Below are 21,231 nucleotides of genomic sequence, written 5' to 3' on the forward strand. Positions count from 1 at the left end.
TCTTGCTTTGTCATTGTCAATGAAACCCGTGAAATCCTCCTTTTCAGGGTTTCGCTTATTGTGTAAATTAAGGATCATTTTGAATCAGGATGATTTTTATGCTTGTTTTTCAGACCATGGTGTTGTCCAGATTAAATCACAGTAGCAGGCTCTTTTAGAGAGTTGCAGATAGTGCAGAATGCAACAGCATGGCTTCTAACTGGTCGTGAAAATAAAGATAGAGGCACACTATCCTTTTCAACAAGTTGTAGGGTATGCTTTTTGAATGTGTCTGTTATCGTTGTTACAGTAACTTTGTCACTGGTAAAATATCTTGTAATTGATCTGTGAAGTTTTCTCATCCTTTGCCTGGCTGGATTTACTGAACATTGGTTCCTTGCTTTTCCTGTCATCTTTCTCTCTCACAGCTTTGAATACTGCACTGTAAATGTTGGAAACTCTTGTTAGGAGCATTTTTATCACTGCCTGAATATGTGCTGATCTTACCCAACCAGTGGTTGATTTCACAATGGATCCCAATATTATATAGATACTATTGTCATAGGCATCCAGTAATTCTTCAATAAAGAGATTTAAAGAAAGCACAACATCAGTCACTTATCTTCTCTCATAATTCATCTTTACGATATATTGGTGACCTCAGCGGTGCCCATTGCTACTACTTAGACATAGCAATGTACTCAGCACCCACCTCTTCATCGGTTCACCCGATTAGTTCTATTTAGGTATTTAGTAATTAATAGTATGTGCTGATCTTGGCATCACAGCATTTGTCTTCATCAAGGTCCAATGTCATATACTGACACAAAATATTTTCCATCTTGAGTTATGGTGATGTGCTCAAATACAGTGACTTCATGGGAAGCTTCTTTGACATTATGGATTTATATTTAAAAAAAAATTGTCAAACAAAATTCTGCACCTCAGGGTGCAGGAGAAGGCAGGAAGGAAAGTGTATGTGTCCTAGTTACTTCTCCTGCTCCCCCCTGTAGCGTATTGGCTATCTGTCTGACCAGTAGGCTGTAGGGAGAGGAGGGGGCTGCTGTAGCCTATTGGCTAGCTGTGTCTGACCAATAAGCTGGAGGCAGAGGAGGCAGCTTCTGTAACCTAGGATAGACATTTCCTGCCTGCGCTGCCAATGGGGAAGGGAAGTGCTGCAGATAGACACTGTAGAAAGAAGGGAGACAGATAACTTTATTGGCATGACAGTTTTACATGTGTTGTCAAAAGTAAAGTGTTAAACAGTTAAGATTCTGAAAAAAGACAGAGAAAAACTGGGATAAAGATGCTGCTGTGAAGGGCTGAAAGAGGTAGAAAGGATCTCTAAGAGGAAGAGAGGCTGGGTGATGGGGACAGGAGCTGAAAGTGGAGCTGTGTGAGAGGAATAGAAACAGCCAATGAGAAACTTGGAAAGGGAATATGGGCTGTAAATGAGGGAAGGGAACTGGCAGAGAGGAAGAATAGGCAAAGTGGGGGGGACACAAGCTGCAGAGGGAAGCTGAAAGATATGGGGAGTATGTAGATGGAATTGGGGAAAAGAGGGGCTGGGCTGAAAGGCTGTGGTTCATGATGAAGTGAAAAAAATGAGAGAAGCTGCCGGGAGACAGACTATGAACAGACAAACACACATGGAAGAAAGGAATTATGAAGAAATGAGAGTAAGACTTTTGGTGTAAGTGACAAATTTTAGTTGAAATTTACTTAATTTGTTCGAGTTCAGTAGAATCCTTTTCTATGCAGATACGCTTTGCACGCTCCTTCTGATCTAGATATCTTTCAAAATCAAATTCCTCCTCAGTTGATGACAAGTAGATACTGCCTCAGTGTATGGCTTGATGATAATTGCCACTTTCTGGCACATCTCTTCGAAATGGAAACAACTTTGTGTTCTGGTAGCAATAACTACATATCTCAGCTTGTCAATCAGAGCAGCAACAGCATGTCCTCCTTGCACACTGTCTTATTGCTAGCTGCAGAGTGTCTACAACACACACAGCGCATGTGATATCTGTAAAGTTGTCTGGTCCTTTGCCTGGCTGGAAGGTAGTGGGCATTGGTTCCTTGCTTTTGCTGTCATCTTTCTCTCAAAGCTTTGAATACTTCTTGATGAAAGCCTTGTAAATGTCTTTTGAGTTTGGAAGCTCTTGTAGGAGCATTTTTATCGCAGCCTGAATAATGTGCTGATCTTGGCATCACAGCATCTGGGTCCTGTGTCATACAATGACACACTAAACCCCCCTGTTTACTAAGCCGTACAACAATGCTGATACAGCCCATTAGTGCACAGCAGCCGCTAGTGCAGCTTAGTAAACAGGGGAATAAATATTTTCCATCTTGAGTTATGGTGAAATGTTCAAATACAGCTGACTTCATGGGAAGCTTCTTTTACATTGTGAATTTATATTTAAAAAAATTGTCAAACAAAATTCCAAGTATGTTTCCTTCCCTTCCTTTCAGTTACAAGCTGAAGAATCTAATGACTGACTGAGGTAGGTGATGGTCTTAAATACCAGCCATCAATCAATCAATCAAAGAACGTTTCACATAGGGTTGGTGAATTCCTATTGATTAATGGCCCTCGAAAAATGAATTGACATTAGGTTTTAATAGGACAAAATGTGTAAGTATAAATTTAACCATATATTATAAATTTAAGGTTTTTTTTTGAGGATGGAGTTGTCACATTTTTACCGACTCTAACTCCACCCAAAATTGTTTGACTCCACAGCCCTGTTTTAGTGCCATTTTATATTGTTTACAAATACAGTATTTTTACTTTCTTTTTATACATTGTACTGTTAAGAGTGGATGGCTGGGTTATTTTAAATACACAAATACCTAGCAGTATACTTTGTGCCAACATGGTTGAGCAACATTGGATAGTATTTGTTAGGCTTAATGAGTCTCAGCAAACTCTATAACATGTCTGATCGTGACACTAGGCAGACAGCACACTTCCTGAGACATCATGTCTGGTTGAAAGATGGACACCTCTGTTTCCCTCAGAAGGGAGTCACCAAGCACTGCTTCTTTTCACTTCCTAGTGATCACTGATCTGGCAAATTCTGGAACTTATAAAGCTCTGGTTCCTCCTTTTCCTGGGATGTTCTCATCGTCTCCACTTCCAAGGCTGTATATTGGTTCTTCATTTTGAGTAGGTAGCTGGAGTGTTTATAAAGGGTCTGGTGATGTGTTCTAAGTAGTCCTTCTTCAGTGCAGTTCATCTTCCCCATTGCTGGAGATTGATGCTTCAAGAAGTATTTCATCAATAACATATTACATTTCTTGTATTCCACTAATACAAAAAGCAGTTCTAAGTGGATCACAAATAAGAGAACTAGATAGTTACCTAGGAATCACAATGTGTTCAACAACAACAAAAAATTACAATAAAAAACCTCGAAACTTAAATAAGCTTTCTAGTGTGCAAACCATCTTTACAGAATAAAAAGGTTTTTACAGATCTCCTAAAAATCATATAATTGGAAATAGTTTGAAGGTTAGTTGGTAATGCTTTCTCATTTTGGCTGCCTGAAAAGCAAAGAAGGAAGTAGAAAATTTGTAAATTTCTTTTCCTTTGGAGTTGGTATGGAGAATATAGAATGATTGTGTAGGGAAAGTCTTTGATCATAAGAGAAATGGAATGGTGGTTCAATACCATAAATAACCTTAATTAAAATATAGTAAAATTTAAACAAAATCCAAGCCTCCAGTGGAATTGAACATAAAAAGGAGTTATTTGATCATTTTTGTGCAATGAAAAAAAATCAGTTGAACTGTGCTTTGAATAGTTTGTGGTTTCTTCATCAAGTACTTTGTACAGTGTAGATATATTACATTGCAGTAGTAATTTGATAGTATGAGAGATTGAACCTAGTAACCTAAATTGTTCTGGCTTAAAAAAAATCTACGAATCTGACATAATTTCTGCATAATCAAAAATATTTTCTTTATCAACAAATTTATTTGAGGTTTGAATGACAATGGGATACCCAAAATCTGCATTGTTGAGAAGAAATTAATCACTGTGTATTTTGCAGTAAGCAAATTCCTATATGTCAGATTGGGTTTATTCCTACCATTAAAAACTTAGTTTTATCACTGTTTAGTTTTTCGATGTCTCAACATCCAGGCTTCCATCAAGCTAATAGTTATGTATCATATCCAACAACATTTCAAAAGAACCATGTATCAGAATTACGACTGTGATATCTGCATTTCATGATGTTTCTCAACCTCACCACCTCTTCTCTGTTGCTCCTTTTGATAGGAATTTAATCTTGCAAGCATCAGCAATCCCTCACTTTGGATCATACTGTTCATCTGGCAGATGCAGAAGCTGTAACAGGGGAAACGGCTTTTGGAGACAAGATGTCTCCCAGCCACACTTCAGTTGTAGGAGCTTTTGTACCTGTTTGTGGATGGGAGGAAGACCTATCAAAGTACTTACCTTTTCCTCAACTGTCCTTTTAAACCAAAGAAGCAGCTAGCCTTTTTTTAAATGTGAAATCTTGCATCTCTGTTCCATTTCCTTATGTGTATTCCTGCTGGTTTGCTTGCTCACATATTATTGAGGTATGCAGCAGTTTATATTATTGCTTCAGACTTTGAAAATGTTCTTGGTTCACCACCCTTCTACATTCTCCTCATCTAAACCACTTATCTCTGGAGTTCCTAAAGGCTCTATCCTGGATCCAGTTTTCTCCAACATTTGTTTTCCCCCCAGTTTGATTTATTGTTTGTCACTTGGTGTTACTTTATTCATGCTGACAAAATACATATTATTGCACCTTTAGATGCTCACTTCTAGGCTATTGCCACAGTATCTTCAAGTCTGGACAAAGTTGCAGATTGATTCTGCAAGCTAGATGAAGCTTAATCTCCTAAATATGATTTAGCTGTCTTTACCATACTTACCACCCACATGTCCCACTTCTGTTCCAGTCCCCTTTCCAAGCATTTATGGTGTCGATATTCCCTTTAGAGACTGGGTCAAAATACTTTGGATCATAGTTGATAACATACTTGCATTTCACAAACCTCAAATGTTGGTAGGAACTTCTTCAGTTTGAGGCAGATATGCTTGAATTCTCTTCCCTTAGGATCCTTCGTCTGTCCATGGTCATATCTAGACTGGACTATTGCAATTCTCTATATCACGGTCTGCAAGTTACCTAAATCAGGAGGCTAGAATTGGTGCAGAATACAGCCATTAAGCCTATCCATTCCATTGTTAGTCAAACTGATGGAAAGCATGGTAGCCAAACAACTTACAGATTATATAAACAAATTCTCAATATTACATGAATCACAGTCAGGCTTTCGCCCCTCCACAGCACAGAAACATACTACTTACTCTCCTAGCCAAATTCAAGCAGGAAATAGCAATAGGCAACAACATCCTCCTCCTCCAATTCGATATGTCTAGTGCATTCGACATGGTAAACCATAATATAGTAATAAGATTACTAAAGAAGTTCGGGATTGGTGGAAACATACTTAGCTGGATCAAGGGTTTCCTAACCACAAGAACATATCAAGTAAAATCAATCTCAAACATATCATCACCATGGAAAGCAGACTGCGGAGTACCACAAGGATCACCTCTATCACTGATGCTCTTCAACCTAATGATGACCCCACTAGCCAAGTCCTTATCCAACCAAGGCGTTAACCCTTTCATCTATGCAGACGATGTCACAATATTCATTTCTTACAAATCTAAACTGACAGAAATCACCAACGAAATCAAGATCAGCTTGAACATCATGGACTCTTGGGCAAATTCATTTCAACTAAAACTCAACAAAGAAAAAACACACTGTCTGATCCTCTCATACCTACACAGCGTGGATAACCCCACAATTATCAACACCCCAGATTACACCCTCCCTATCTCAGACAGCCTGAAAATCCTTGGCGTTACAATGGACCGCAACTTAACACTAGAGAGCCAAGTGACATCCACAACAAAGAAAATGTTCCACTCAATGTGGAAACTCAAACGCGTGAAACAATTCGTTCCGAGGGGAACACTTCGCAACCTGATACAATCAGTGGTACTAAGCCATGTAGACTACTGCAATGGAATTTATGCGGGATGCAAAGAACAAACCTTAAACTTCAGACAGCTCAAAACATGGCAGCTAGGCTTATCTTTGGAAAACGTGATTTGAAAGTGCAAAACCCCTTCGCGAAAAACTACACTGGCTCCCAATCAAAGAACGCATTGCTTTCAAAATCTGTACTCTGGTTCACAAAATTATCTACGTGAAGCTCTGGGATACGTGACAGACTTGATCGACCTACCAACTAGAAGCACATCCGAATCAACACGAACGTACCTAAATCTGCACTACTCAAGCTGCAAAGGACTCAAATACAAATCGGCTTACGTGTCCAGTTTTTCCTACATAAGTACACAACTGTGGAACGCATTACCAAAAGCCTTGAAAATGACGAACGGCCACTTAAACCTCCGGAAAACACTAAAAACTAACCTGTTTAAAAAGGCATATCCTACCGATCCAACATAAATGCCTGATCTCTGCAACACAACAAAACTAAAGAACGTAATGGACATAACACAACTGTTCTGTTGTACGATTCCCTAGTGTGGCTGTGCCACATGAACTTTATCTTACCACAACATCACTTTGTATTTGTTTACACCGGAGTCTGTAATGCCTCTCCGGTACTATGTAAGCCATATTGAGCCTACAAATAGGTGGGAAAATGTGGGCTATAAATGTAACAAATAAAATAAATAAAATAACAAATATTTGATGTGTGTTTCTCTTCTTTTCTTATCCGAGCACTGGTTTCTTGTAGCATACAGGATTCCTTTCAAATACTTGAACATACTCCATCATTGTCTTGCACTCAAGTAAATCTTTTCTTTTCAGTTTCCTCACCCCTTATGCCTCTCAGTAGTCCCTCTGCTCCGCCCAGCAATACCTTCTTGTTGTGCCTTTTCATTGTCATGTTTGTCTTTCCTTTATTAGGAATTATTGCTTCAGTATCATCACCTCTACTCTGTGGAACAGTCTTCTACTTTCCCTTAAAAAACTGAATCTTTTCAGAAATATAAGGTATCCTTATTCCTTCTGTCAAGCCTTTCTGCAAGCTTAGTCTGGTACCTATTATTTGAGTCCATTCTCCATTCATTAGCAGCGGTTTCGTGTTCCTGTTTTTGTTTTTCCCCTCTTTCCATTGTTCCTCTGTTTGTTGGAAATTATAATTTTGCCAGTTGTGTTCCTTTTGTCTGTTGTTATGTTGTGACTTTTCACTGTTCTGTTTGTACCACTGTTAAATTATTTTCCTTTGTAAATCACTTAGCCATAATGTTTTGACTTGCGGTATATCAAATAAAATTGAACTTGAACTTGTTTTATGTATCTGAGGTGTGAAATCTAGTGTGTTGCCTTTGTAGATTTGCCTGAAATATTTAATAAGATATTACTAAACAATGTCCCCTTAAATGAAATTAGCTATCTGTTAAAAGAGAAAAATAAAAATTTGACGTTTTTACCTCCCTGGTTTTTCCTTCTAACCAATACCAAATTCTTCTATCAAATTCAAATCAGCTAATTAGAGCAAGATTTGGAAGATGGGTGGGAAGGGAAGGAACCTAATGCCTTAGAAATGCTATGACTTCAGATACTTATTAGCTGTTCTCTCCTTTGAATTAGAGGTTAAAACAAAAAGCACCAGTGTAAACAACAACAACAAATCTATAGAAATTCTCTTTCTAAAGCAACAAAAACAACCCAGTAGCTAACCCAGCATTATAAAATTCCATTCTAAACATACCTTTTTCTCTTTAAAGAAATCAGACAGGGGAAAAAAAATACTTTAGTTTGCTATAAATTGTGTGGGGGGAGGAGGAGGGGGAGATTTTTTCTCCCCTAAATTGTGTGCTTGATCAGGACACTCATTAACAAAAAATCTATAGCTAATCTTAGAAGTTGTAGGATTTTTTTTAATAGGATTTTTTTTTTATAGGTTGTTGTATCGAGGACCATTATGGCTACTAGAATTCTTCACTCCTAGAACCGTAAATACATTTAAATTAAACTTGTTCACTTGATATTTTTGCAGAGAAATTTCAGCAGAAACTGAAAGAGAATCTCAACAGCTTCAGAATTATTGGTCAGAAGTCCGGTACATGGTACGCTGTGTATATCGTCAGGCTGGAACCCCATTGGCAGATGATCAAGACCAGTCTTTGGTACAAGATAAAGAGGGGATGAAAGAACTGGTGGATAGGTACGTGTGCTAGGTTGATAATTGTATTTTTGATATGTTGTTGAGTTTCCAAATATGAACTTTATAAAATGAAAATAGCTCCCTTGTCCATAGGTGTTGTGTATAACTCAAGCCTGCTGTCATTCTATAGCAAGTCTTCATGATGCCATAGCAAGGGCCTGCAAATGCTGACAGCCAGATTCTAGCAGGTTCAACCTGGTGGAGGCCAGGTTGAAGCATTAGAGGTGGTAGCATCACATATCTCTCTCTCTCCCTGTCCATTTCTTTCAATTCAGACTTTACAAAGTAAAATCATGCCTTGAGTTGTATTCAGAGTTGCCAAGGGTGGCCCGTCCCAAAGCTAGAGATTTACCACTGCTATGCTGGAGATCGAAGGCCAGTGAGTGAGTTTTTTCTTGCTGGGCCCCAGCCATGTCTAAAACCAGTTCTGTCAGATACACATTCCAAAAGCAAGTAGAAAATTAATTTTTTCTACGTTTGTCGTCTGGTCATTATTTTTCTTATGGTGTTGGTCCCAGTTTCTGGTTTATGCTTTTCTCTTGTCTTCTCTTAACTACCTTTGCCAGTTTCCTTGTCCATTTGGCACGTCTTTTCTCTCTATGACCACCATCCATCTTCTCTCTGTGTCCCTTCCCTATCTATCCTGCCCAGCATCACCCCTGTATTCCTGCCTCTATCTCCCTGCCATGTTGAGCATTTCCCATCTGTGTCCCTATTCTTGCCCTATCTAACATAACTCTTCGGTATCCCTATGCCCCCCCCCCCCCCCTTACGTGCCTGCATCTCTCCCTCTGTCTTCCCCCCAACCAAGCTGTCATCTCTTTTTCTCTCTTTCCTCCTCCTGCCTCCCCCAGGGGTCCAGCAAGTGCTCCTATTTCCTTGCTCCTGTTCTGTCTCCCCATTGCAGGTTCAGCACTTTTCCCTGTTCCTTTTTTCCTTGCAGATCCTGGCATCTCTTCCTCTCCCCTCAACCCCACAATCTTGGCATCTCCTCTTCTCCCTCCCCCCCCCCCATCATCATGGCATTCTTTCCTTTCTCCTTGTGCGACGCTCTCTCTCTCCCCCCTTTCATCCAAGTGCAGCATTTCCCCCCTCTGTTCCCTTTTTTCCAGTTGCAGCATTTCCTCTTCTCCCTTCCCTTCAAGCACATGTCCCCTCCTCCCTCCCCTTCCATCCAAGTGCAGCATACGTCCTTTCTGTTCAAGTACAGTATTCCCACCCTCTTTGTCCTGTGTGTCTGGCATCTTCCCTTTCATTCCCTCTGCCTCCCCCTCTCCCTTGCTGCCGTGCAGGCCTTACAGACTTGCAGGTTCCCCAGCACTGCATACGTTAAGTTCTCTCCAGAAGTGCCGAGCCTTCTTTCTCTTTGCCATGTTCTGCCTATGTGGCAACGGGAAGTTGCAACAGAGGGAAAGACCCTGGGGCTGCCCAGAGAGCCTGATGGCGAACAGGCAAGCTTTTAGGGCCCACTGGGGGGGGGGGGGGCACAAAAGCAAGGGGAAGGGAGATGTTGAACCTACAGAACGGGGGGGGGGGGGGGGGGGAGAGAAATTGGTGAGACAATGCCAGATGATTCTGTGTGACTTAGCATGTCTGGTTGCATTATTGACTTCTGCTGTCCAGGGCTGGAGCGTCACACTTCAGAGTACTAAGTTCAAACTGAGGCTCTGATTCTGGGTACAGAGAGGAGGCAGACATGGTCAGACGCCACACCACCACTGTCTGTCTTCTGCCAAGCCTAGAGTAGTGAGCAGGTTTGGTGGTGGTAGGGGTTGGATGATGTGAATGAGAGAATCGGAAGGGAATGTTGTGGGATGTAAGTGAGAGAAGGAATTGGTGTTGGGAGTAAAGGTATATGAAAGTGGATGCTCAGTCTCTTGATTCCAGATTTTACTCCATGATCCCGAATTCCCCATATTCTCTTTCTCTCATCATGCTTTCCTCTCTTCACTGATTTCCATTTACCTTTCATCAAGTGTCCCCTACTCCATTGAAATCCCTTCCGTTTCTTCTGTCTCCTTTTCTTTCCCTACTTTTATCACCCTTCTCCCTTCCCAATACCAATCACTAAGATCCTTTTCCTTTTCCTCTCAAAAAAAAAACACAACAAAAAACAGCAGTGAATTATATTGACCTACAAGAAATGTAGGGAAACAGCTTTCTAAAAGAAAAACAAAAAACTGCAATGTTGCACTGTTGAATAGGCATAAATCTATACAAATGTGCCATGTAATAATCACTAGAGAATTTCAGAAACTTTGCTGCAAAAGTTTCTAATTCTTGCTACAGAATCCACTCTTGAGCTGCTACAGCGAACTGGGAAGCTGTGTCTGTAGCATCTCTTGCTGCCAGTGGCTTCTCAGTAGAGAGTTGCACGGAGGAAGATTTGGGTGGGATACCGGTGCCGGAAATGGTATTCGAAGCTGAGGAGTTGGAGAAACTTAATGAATTCTCTGTAAACCTGGAGGATGTAATGGGGCAGTTCTACAAACTTAAGAGTAGCAAATCTCCTGGACCGGATGGTATTCATCACAGAGTACTGATAGAACTGAAAAATGAGCTTGCGGAGCTATTAGAAATATGTAATTTATCCTTAAAATCGAGTGTGGTATTGGAAGATTGGAGGGTGGCCAATGTAACGCCGATTTTTAAAAAAGGTTCCAGAGGAGATCCGGGAAATTATAGACAGGTGAGTCTGACGTCGGTGCCGGAGACTATTATTAAGAACAAAATTACAGAGCATATTCAAAAGCATGGATTAATGAGACAAAGTCAACATGGATTTAGTGAAGGGAAACCTTGCCTCACCAATCTACTACATTTCTTTAAAGGGGTGAACAAACATGTAGATAAAGGGGAGCCGGTTGATATTGTGTATCTGGATTTTCAGAAGGCATTTGACAAAGTACCTCATGAAAGACTCCAGAGGAAATTGGAGAGTCATGGGATAGGAGGTAGAGTTCTATTGTGGATTAAAAACTGGTTAAAAGATAGAAAACAGAGAGTAGGGTTAAATGGTCAATATTCTCAATGGAGAAGGGTAGTTAGTGGGGTTCCCCAGGGCTCTGTGTTGGGACCGCTGCCTTTTAACATATTTATAAATGACCTAGAGATGGGAGTAACTAGTGAGGTAATTAAATTTGCTGATGACACAAAGTTATTCAAAGTCGTTAAATCGCGGGAGGATTGTGAAATATTACAAGCAGACCTTACGAGACTGGGAGACTGGGCATCTAAATGGCAGATGACGTTTAATGTGAGCAAGTGCAAAGTGATGCATGTGGGAAAGAGGAACCTTAATTATAGCTATGTCATGCAAGGTTGCAAGGTTCCAGGTTAGGAATCACGGACCAAGAAAGAGATCTAGGTGTCGTCGATGATACGTTGAAACCTTCTGCTCAGTGTGCTGCTGCGGCTAAGAAAGCAAATAGAATGTTAGGTATTATTAGGAAAGGAATGGAAAACAAAAATGAGGATGTTATGATGCCTTTGTATCGGTCCATGATGCGACCGCACTTTGAATATTGCGTTCATTTCTGGTCGCCGCATCTCAAAAAAGATATAGTGGAATTAGAAAAGGTGCAGAGAAGGGCGACAAAAATGATAAAGGGGATTTGGACGACTTCCCTATGAGGAAAGGCTAAAGCGGCTTGGGCTTTTCAGCTTGGAGAAAAGGCGGCTGAGGGGAGATATGATAGAGGTCTATAAAATAATGAATGGAGTTGAACTGGGTAGATGTGACACGTCTGTTCACGCTTTCCAAAAATACTAGGACTAGGGGGCATGCGATGAAGCTACAATGTAGTAAATTTAAAAGGAATCAGAGAAAATATTTCTTCACTCAACATGTAATTAAACTCTGGAATTCGTTGCCAGAGAATGTGGTAAAGCCGGTTAGCTTAGCGGAGTTTAATAAAGGTTTGGACGGCTTCCTAAAGGAAAAGTCCATAGACCATTATTAAATGGACTTGGGGAAAATCCACTATTTCTGGGATAAGCAGTATAAAATGTTTTGTATGTTTTTGGGATCTTGCCAGGTATTTGTGACCTGGATTGGCCACTGTTGGAAACAGGATGCTGGGCTTGATGGACCTTTGGTCTTTCCCAGTATGGCAATACTTATGTACTTATGTAACCCATCCCCACCCGTTCCTGCGGGAATGTAACCTATCCCCGCCGCTAGTAATCTCCATCCCAGCCCCTGCCGCACCGCAGTCACCTTGCTCCCCCCCCCCCCCCCCCAGCAAAGAGATCTGTATGAAATATTTATTTTTATTATTTTGACTTATGAAAACCACTTGTCCCTGAAATATGCTCAAAACTGAATAATCCATTTGTACAAAAGAGATGAGGTGAAGATGTGATTCCATGTGCCCCAATGAAAGGAGAGTTTAATTTTAGTTCCATCTTTATAACATCAGGCTTCCCAAGACAGATTATAACAGTTAAGTACATAAGTAATGCCACACTGGGAAAAGACCAAGGGTCCATCGAGCCCAGCATCCTGTCCACAGCAGCTGCCAATCCAGACCAAGGGCACCTGGCCAGCTTCCCAAACATACAAACATTCTATACATGTTATTCCTGGAATTGTGGATTTTTCCAAGTCCGTTTAGTAGTGGTTTATTCTGTAAATAGAATCTCCTCACTGAAATTTGGCCATGTATTACTTTATTGTACAGAACAGTGTAGAAAAATGAGCACAAAATGCAGCCTTTATTAGTTCTCTTTCTACTAGCAATAATTTTTGAAGCTGTTTTAGTGATATTCAGTTTTTATTTCTTATTATTTATATTTACATATGGGAAGCTTTGAAATAAATTCAAAAGCTGTCAATTAAAAAAGAAATATTTTGTTCTTCACCTTTTAAGGCACTGCCTACGAACTGGAACAGCTTTTGACTTTTTACAGATGGACCATGCATAGGCAGTTCCTTATTTCTAAAAATCTTTTGCTGTTGTTTTGGGTGAACCAGTGTGGCGGCAGTCTTCGCCTACTGCCTTCAACCCATTGGGCTAGATAGCCTCGTACCATTTCCTGTTCTTAATCTAACCTCCTTGCCACGTTTTTCCCTCCTCCCTGCACCCACACTCTGCATCCACCTCCCCTCCATTCCTGGGTGCCCTCCCCGCACATACCTGAAGTCACCCTTGTGGTCTAGTGGCTTGCTTCGGAGCAGGAATGATCCCCACTCTTTCCTGCCACTGCTTCTGATCCGTCTTGCTGCTATTGCTTGTTTAAAATGGCTGCCGAGACTTCAAGCGGTGGCCTCACAAGTCTTTGCACACTATTAAGGACACATGAAAAAAACTTGAAGTTTCTTCTCTTCCCCCCCCCCCCCCCTATCGTTTTGGGTATTAAATGACAGAAAACAACATAGGAAATATTTCAAACGAACGCACATCCCTAGGCAGATAGAGATGCATGGTAAAATAGAAAAAAATAGGTATTCATTACTCTCTGAAAACTTATTTAGAGTTTGCAGGAGGAGCAGCTTCTATAGAGCTCTATTAATACTCTCCACTTGGCCCATAGGCATGCTGACAAGCACCTATTCACTTAAATACATACCTTTTATATGCCTTGGAAGCCATCAAAGCATTAATATATATTTGTTTGCTCAAGGCTGCTTTTTCTGTAGTATGGAGTGATGCAGTCACTCAAATGCTATTACTGTACTTTCGAAGGAGGCACTTTTGATACATTTAAAATTTGATTATGTTGTGCACAAATATGAAAAGCTTGAACAAATCTTTCTGACATTGTATTGGACAGCACCTCAAAAAAGCTTGAGCATGTATCCCTGCCTTGAATCACAATCCACACCTTTGAAAAAGTCCTCACCTTTGAAAAACACATTTTGGCATATCTAAAGTGCATACTATTATCTTATTCTGAACCTAGTTTTAGTTGTATTCTCAGCTTTAATCCCTTTTCAATACGATCTTACCTTATACACTCATCCTAGTTCTCTTTACATTTGAAACATATACACATATACCATCTACTCGCTGTGGATTTATAGATGTCCAGAACTTTATAAATATCAAGATAAAAATAGTACTGGACCCACTGAATGTGCAGGGCTGATTCATATTTGCTAGCCAAAAATGGGTGTTATCCCCTCCTATGAGCAGATGGAGTGGTAAAATTCCGTTTTTTTCCTCTGTGACATCACCGGTATTATTATTATTAGCATTTGTATAGCGCTAACAGACGTACGCAGCGCTGAACACCTGACACAGAGTCAGTCCCTGCTCAATAGAGCTTACAATCTAAAAATACAGACAGACAAGACAATTAAGGGCGAGGGAAGTACTGGGTGAGAAGGAACAAGGGGAGGTCAATTGAGTAGTGGCTAGGATCTGGTGATACTCCCTGGAAAGATCCAGTATTTTCTCTACCTCAGCCGATTGTAGGTCATGCTGTCTGGCACTCCTGGTCTCTGGCCTAGCTCCCTGCTCCGCTGGCCACGGCCAAGCAGCTTTGTTGAGCCTCATGGCTGCTCCCAGGTTATCTGGTCCTCAGACCATATCTTGTTGAGCGTAGCGCAGCGCTGGGCTCTGCTATCCCCAGTTGTGCTCCTTAATATCCACTGGGTGAGGCTTGTGGCTCATCCTGCGGTACCCTGCCTGAGGGGTGCAGGTCCCCATTCCTCCACCCTTCCTTGCCCACTCACCCTGTTTGAGTGTATTCCCCTGGGTTCCTCTACAGTTCGTGGCCTTGAGGGAGCCAAGTGTCGCAGGGGGAAGGGGGGGTGGAATCATGAATGCCCTGGTCAGCTGTGGGTCATCTGAGAACAACCTAGATGCTTTGTGACTCTGTTTTCTTTGTACCTGGATTTAGATGAGATTCCCCTATCGGGGGGAGGGGGGGAGGACCTGTCCCATGTGATCCTGCTCTTCTGCCGCAAGAGTTCTCTCGTCTTCATCAGTAAGGTTATAGAAACTCTTAGGATGCTCAAAGCTCCCTCTGTGGGACCCCTCTGAGGGAAAGCCTTGTGGGAAACCAGAAGCATTTCCCCCTTCATAAGGCTCTCACATGATGCTGGCAGGATGGGCGTCTCCCTGGATGAGGTTCTCAAGGGGGCCTGGACTGTTGATTGCCTTTTTTGCCTCTGAGAAGGTGGAGAGGTATTGGTTGTTCCCAAAGGTGGGCACCCTCATCACAGTGGTCACTGAAGTGACTGCTGTTCCTGTTCAGGGTGACTTGGCCCTCCGGGAGCTCCATGACAAGTGAGTAGAGCAGTATTTACACCTGGCTTTCTGAGTGGGGACTTCCAGTATCCAAGCAGCCATTTGTGGTGGCTGTGACATGTATCATGCTGCACTGGCTTCAGCAGCTACTGGAGTCCCCTGAAGTCTCCCACCTGGAATTTGGCACAGCCTGTCTGGCGGATGTCCTTTATGATTTGGTCTGCCTGGTTTCTCACTCACAGGCTGATTCTCATAACTCCTGTGGTAAGGCCAACAGTGCACACCCCATAGTGTCAAACTAGTACAGAAAATTAGCTCTCCAATGCATAAAGAAAATGATATTCAAATTATATGCGTACTGTAAAAGCGAAATCAAGAGGAAGGAACGTGCTTGGCACGTGTGCAGAAGATTTTTGCGGTAAGTGCAGCTCTTGTATGCATGTGCCAGGCAAACCTGACCATGAAGCACACATCAGCACTACTCTTCTGTGTCCTTAAATATGAACTTTTCATTTTTTTAAAACTTGGAAAGCTTATATTTAAGCACAAAAAAAAAACAGGTGACAGTGTGTGATTTACTTTCAGATTTGCCTGGACTCGCACACATTTCTCTCGTAATACTGTTGCTTACAGGCTTGTGTGGGATTTCTTCCACTTCTAAAAGAAATCAAAACTGGCAGATTTTAAATTGGGGAATCAAAAGAAATCCTCTCTTAAAACCTTCCACCGCCAGCTCCGAGCTGGTGTTATCTTTCCAGCAGTAAGAACAGGGTTGATTTGTGTGCTGTTCTCTCGGCATTGGGAAGGCATAGCAAATTATGTCATTAGCATACGTTTGACTGTATTTAAATACAATTTGTGGCCATATCTGCCACTCACATTGTTTCCCATGTTAGTCCTCTGAGCATTTGGCACAGATCATGCTAAGTGGCCTTACCACCGGCAGTAGGTTTTGAGAATTGGTTTGTCAGTCTGCTCAGTTGTAGTGGGCTGCCACTGGGTGGCAGATGCTGACTTGAAGAAGCTTCTTAGTCAGCTGCCTTTTCAGGGGCTGTTTGGTAGAGGATGTGGAGAAGCTGGTGAAGGATGTGAGGGCAGCGTGGTCCCTTCATCTCCCAGAGTTAAGATTAAAGGTTTCCCAGCACTCTTTCTTTCACATGCTGCTTGAGGGAAGTGGGTCACTTTCGGCCAGCCTGGTGTGCTCCGTTCCAGGCCTTTGGTCAGGGAGGCCTTTTCAGTTGGTCTCCTTTTGGGGTCCTAGGAGAGCCAGCCTTCTAGCCACCACAGGAGGAGCTTCAGCAGCCCATCCTACCCATTGAGGACGTGCCAGGCCTCTCAGGGTTGCAGGGTTTGGGGGCAGGTTAACCCTCTTTTGTCACGAGGAGGCTTTCATCACCTCGGACCAGTGGATTTTGGAAGTGGTCGAGAGGGGTTGCTCCCTGGAGCCTGTGTGCCTTGTTCCTGCTGCTTTCATGACTTTCCCTTGTGGTTCGGAACAAAAGCGACAGGCCATCACCCTTACTTTCCAGCATCTCGTAGAGCTAGGGGCTTTGAAACTGGTGCTCTGTGAAGAGCAAGGGCAGGGACAATATTACATGTACTTTATTGTATCAAAGAAGGGCAACTCCTTCTGCCACATCTTAGACTTGAAGGAGGTCAGTGCCTGTCTATGGAAGCAACATTTTCGCTTGGAAACCCTCAGGTCTGTGATTTCCTTCATTCGACCAGGCAAGTTCTTGGCATCCCTGGACCTCACCGAGGCCTATCTGCACATTCCCATCCCATCCCATCACAATTGTGATTTTGGGTGTCATTTTCAGTTTTGGGCCTTGCTCTTTGGACTGCCCATGGCCCCGTACACTTTATTCAAGGTTATGGTGGTGATCGCTGCCTTTTTGCATCGCCAGGGGATCAGGGTACATCCTTACCTAGATGACTGGCTGATTTAGGCGGATTCAGTTACGAAGGCCAATCTGGCCACCTCTCAGGTTCTCTGTTGGTTGGAGATTCTGGGCTGGGTCATGAATAGAGGCAAGAGTCACCTGGTTCCCCCTCAGGTACTGAAATACCTGGGGAATAGTGTTTCTTCTGAAGGACTGGACAGAGAAGCTTCAGATACAGAAGCACAGGTTGTGTGAACTCCCAGTTCCCACGGTATGGGCTCCACAGCTGCAACTGGAGGTGATGCCTTGGGTGAAGGCTCACTTGTAGCCACTGCAGTGGGCCGAGTTGTCTTGGTGGGCATTGGTCTCTCAGGACTTTGGCTCAGGACTTTGACTGCCCCCTTGTCTCTCTCGCCAAAGGCGAGAATCATTCTGATCTGGTGGGCTAGCCTAGTCTACCTCCTGAGGGCTGATTGTCACCACGGATGTGAGCCTCCTTGGCTGGGGAGCTTGCTTACCTGGGTTGTGTGGTGTAGGGGAAATGAACTCATCAATCACCTGGAGACCCAAGCAGTGTGCCTGGCCCTGCAGGAGTTTCTGCCACTCCTTCAGGGAAAGGCGATCAGGGTGATGTAGGACAATGCTGCTGCATTTGCTTATATCAACAAACAAGGAGGCACCAGGAGTCGGGCTGTGGCCTTGGAAGCAATGTGCCTCTGTGGACAGAGGTACACCTGCAAGCCCTCTCAGTGGTCTATATTACAGGTAAAGACAATGTGCAAGTGGACTTTTTCAGTTCTTGCATGGATCTGGGAGAATGGCGGCTGGGGCAGTAGGCCTTTGAGCTCATTCTGATCTGTCGGGGCCCCCTGACTGTTCAATCTGATGGCTTCTGGAGTATTTCTTCAGTCATCGAAGGGAGCCAGACTCTCAAGCCAGCCATGGATGATGGAAGAACCTCTCTGTTTTCCCTCCCTGTCCTCTGATAAAGTCTTTCCTTGAGCTGGATTTGCACATCAGCCTTATCTGGTCTTGCTAGTGGCTTGGGATTAGCCTCACAGGCTGTGATATACAGATGTCATGAGCCTTTTGGAGGGCAAGTCTCTCCCATTTCCCATGGGTTGGGGTCTTCTCTGGCAAGCTCTGGTAGAAATAGTAAGTCCGGATTCGTTCTGGCTTACGGTTTGGTAATTGATAGGAAGCGCTTAGAGAAGCACAACTTTTCTACCATAGTGGTTACTTTACTCTTGGAAGTCTTCCACGTCCCTGGCTTATGTCAGGGTTTGGAGGGCTCTTGAGATGTGGTGTATGGGACCGTGAGTGTGCCTATAGAGGGTACAGGTTCCTGATATTCTGGGATTCTTGCAGCAAGGCCTGAATTAGGGGCTGGTATTGGGCTTCCTGAGAGTCCAGATTGCTGCTCTTTCCAGCTTTCGGGGTAAGGTGAAGGGCACCTCCCTGACCTTGTATGGAGTTGTGGCCCATTTCCTAAGACGTGCGGTGCATTTGTGCCCCACAATATGTCCCTCCTTTCCCTTATGGGACATAGTCTAGTTCTTCAAGTGCTGGCCGAGACTCCATTGGAGCCTCTATGCTTGGCCTCCATTAAGGACCTTACTCTCAAGACAAGTCTGTCTGCTCACAATTACCTTGGTTTGAAGAGGTTCCGAGCTAAAGGCCTTGTCTTCTCGGGATGCCTTTTTGTCTTTTGTTTCTCTTTGAATGGTTCCTTCCTTTCTTAAGGTGATTTCTCCATTGTATGTGAAACAGAGAAAATGTAGGCAGATAAAGACCATATGTTCTATCCAGTCTGCTTGTCTGTGCCACCTACTCTCCCTGTTGCTCCCTTAGAGAAACTAGGTATGTCCCTTGCTCTCTTGAATTCAGATACTATTTTCATCTCCACGAATTCACCACCCTTTCCATGAAGAAGCATTTCCTTTATGCCCCCTTGTTCCAGAGCCTCTTTTCAATTGAGACTCGCCTCCTTTGCACTTATGCTGCATAGGTATTTAAATGTCTCTATCATATCTGCCCTCTCCCATCTTTCTACCAAAAAATTACATATTGATATCTTTGTCCCCATACACTGTATGATGAAGACCTCTGGACCAACTCCATCCTGTCTATATCTTTTTGAAGGTGCAGTCTCCAGAATTGTGCACAGTATTCTAAATGAGGTCTTATCAGAGTCTTTTGCAGGAGCATCATCTCCTCCTTTTTCCTACTGGCCATTCCTCTACCTAGGCACTCAAACATCCTTCTAGCTTTCACTGTCTCCTTTTCTACATATTTGACCATTTTAAGATTTATTTATTTCATGAGATACTTTGTCAAACGCCTTTTGAAAATCCAGATACACGATATCGACCGGCTCACCTTTATCCACATGTTTGTTCACCCCTTCAAATAAATGTAATAGATTGGTGATGCAAGATTTCCATTTACTAAATCCATGTTGGCTAGTAATCCATGCTTTTGAATATTCTCAGTAATTTTGTTCTTTATAATAGTCTCTATCATTTTGCCCGGCACCGACGTACAGTTCACCGGTCTATAACTTCACGGATCTTCTCTAGAACCTTTTAAAAAAATCAGCTTTACTTTGGCCACCTTCCAATCTTCCAGTACCATGCTTGATTTTAAAGATAAATTACATATTACTAACAATAGTTCTGCAAGTTCATTTTTCAATTCTCTCAGTACTCTGGAATGAATACCATACGGTCCAGGAGATTTGGTACTCTTTAATTTGTCAAATTGCGTCATTACGTCCTCCAGTTTTATAGAGATGTAATTCAGTTTCTCTGACTCAGCTTTGAATACCATGTCTGGCACCGGTATCTTTCCCAAATCTTCCTCAATGAAGACTGAAACAAAGAGTTAATTTAATCTCTCCACTATGGCTTTGTCTTCCCTGAGTGCCTGTTTTACCCCTCCATCATCTAGCGGTTCAACCGATTTTTTTGCCGGCTTGTAGATTTTAATATACCTAAAAATATTTTAACTGTGTTTTAGCCTCCAACGCAATCTTTTTTTTTTTTTTTCTAAGTTTCTCTTTGCTTTCCTTATCAGCGCTTTGCATTTGACTTACCATTCCTTATGCTGTTTCTTATTATTTTCAGTTGAATCCTTCTATTTTTCTGAAAGTTTTTCTTTTAGCTCTAATAGCTTCCTTCACCTCACTTTTTAACCATGCCGGCTGTCGTTTGGTCTTCTGTCCTCCTTTTTTTAATACGCGGAATGTATTTGGCTTGGAATTCTAGGGTGATATTTTTGAACAGCATCCATGCCTGATGAAAATTTTTTACCTTTGCAGCTACTCCTCTGAGTTTTTTTTGTTTTTTCATCGTTCTCATTTTATCATAGTCCCCTTTTTGAAAGTTAAATGCTAACATATTGGATTTTCTGTGTGTACTTACTCCAAAGCGGATATCAAATCTGATCATATTATGATCACTGTTATGAAGCGGCCCCAACACCAGATCATGCACTAAGGACTATGTCTAGAATTTTTCCTTCTCTTGTTGTCTCCTGTACCAGCTGCTCCATAAAGCATTCCTTCATTTCGTCAAGGAATTTTAACTCTTTAGCATGCCCTGATGTTACATTTTCCCAGTCAATATCGGGGTAATTGAAATCACCCATTATTATTGTGTTGCCTAGTTTGTTAGCCTCCTCAATTTCTGATAACATTTCTACATCTGCCTTTTTACCGTGGTGAGGTGGATGGTAGTACACCCCTATCGGTATTCTTTTCCCCTTTACACATGGAATTTCAATTCATAGTGATTCCAAAATGTGCTTTGTTTCCTGCAGAATTCTATGATATAATTTGTACCCTGGTTTGACAGTGTGTCACTAGTTACCCTCCGTCCACAGGT

The 21,231-nt window shown here is 42.3% G+C and overlaps 1 protein-coding gene across 2 annotated transcripts in view; it reads left to right on the forward strand.

Annotated features, from left to right (window-relative positions):
• Nucleotides 1-21,231, forward strand: part of FAM193A (family with sequence similarity 193 member A) — a 328,734-nt gene that overhangs the window by 66,733 nt on the left and 240,770 nt on the right. For both annotated transcript variants that reach the window (XM_030191118.1, XM_030191119.1), the window contains exon 5: nucleotides 8,101-8,268. In XM_030191118.1, coding sequence (XP_030046978.1) covers nucleotides 8,101-8,268 — 168 coding nt within the window. The remainder of the gene's footprint in view (nucleotides 1-8,100; nucleotides 8,269-21,231) is intronic.

Source organism: Microcaecilia unicolor, chromosome 2, assembly GCF_901765095.1.
Source record: "Microcaecilia unicolor chromosome 2, aMicUni1.1, whole genome shotgun sequence".
NCBI classification, from domain to species: Eukaryota; Metazoa; Chordata; class Amphibia; order Gymnophiona; family Siphonopidae; genus Microcaecilia; species Microcaecilia unicolor.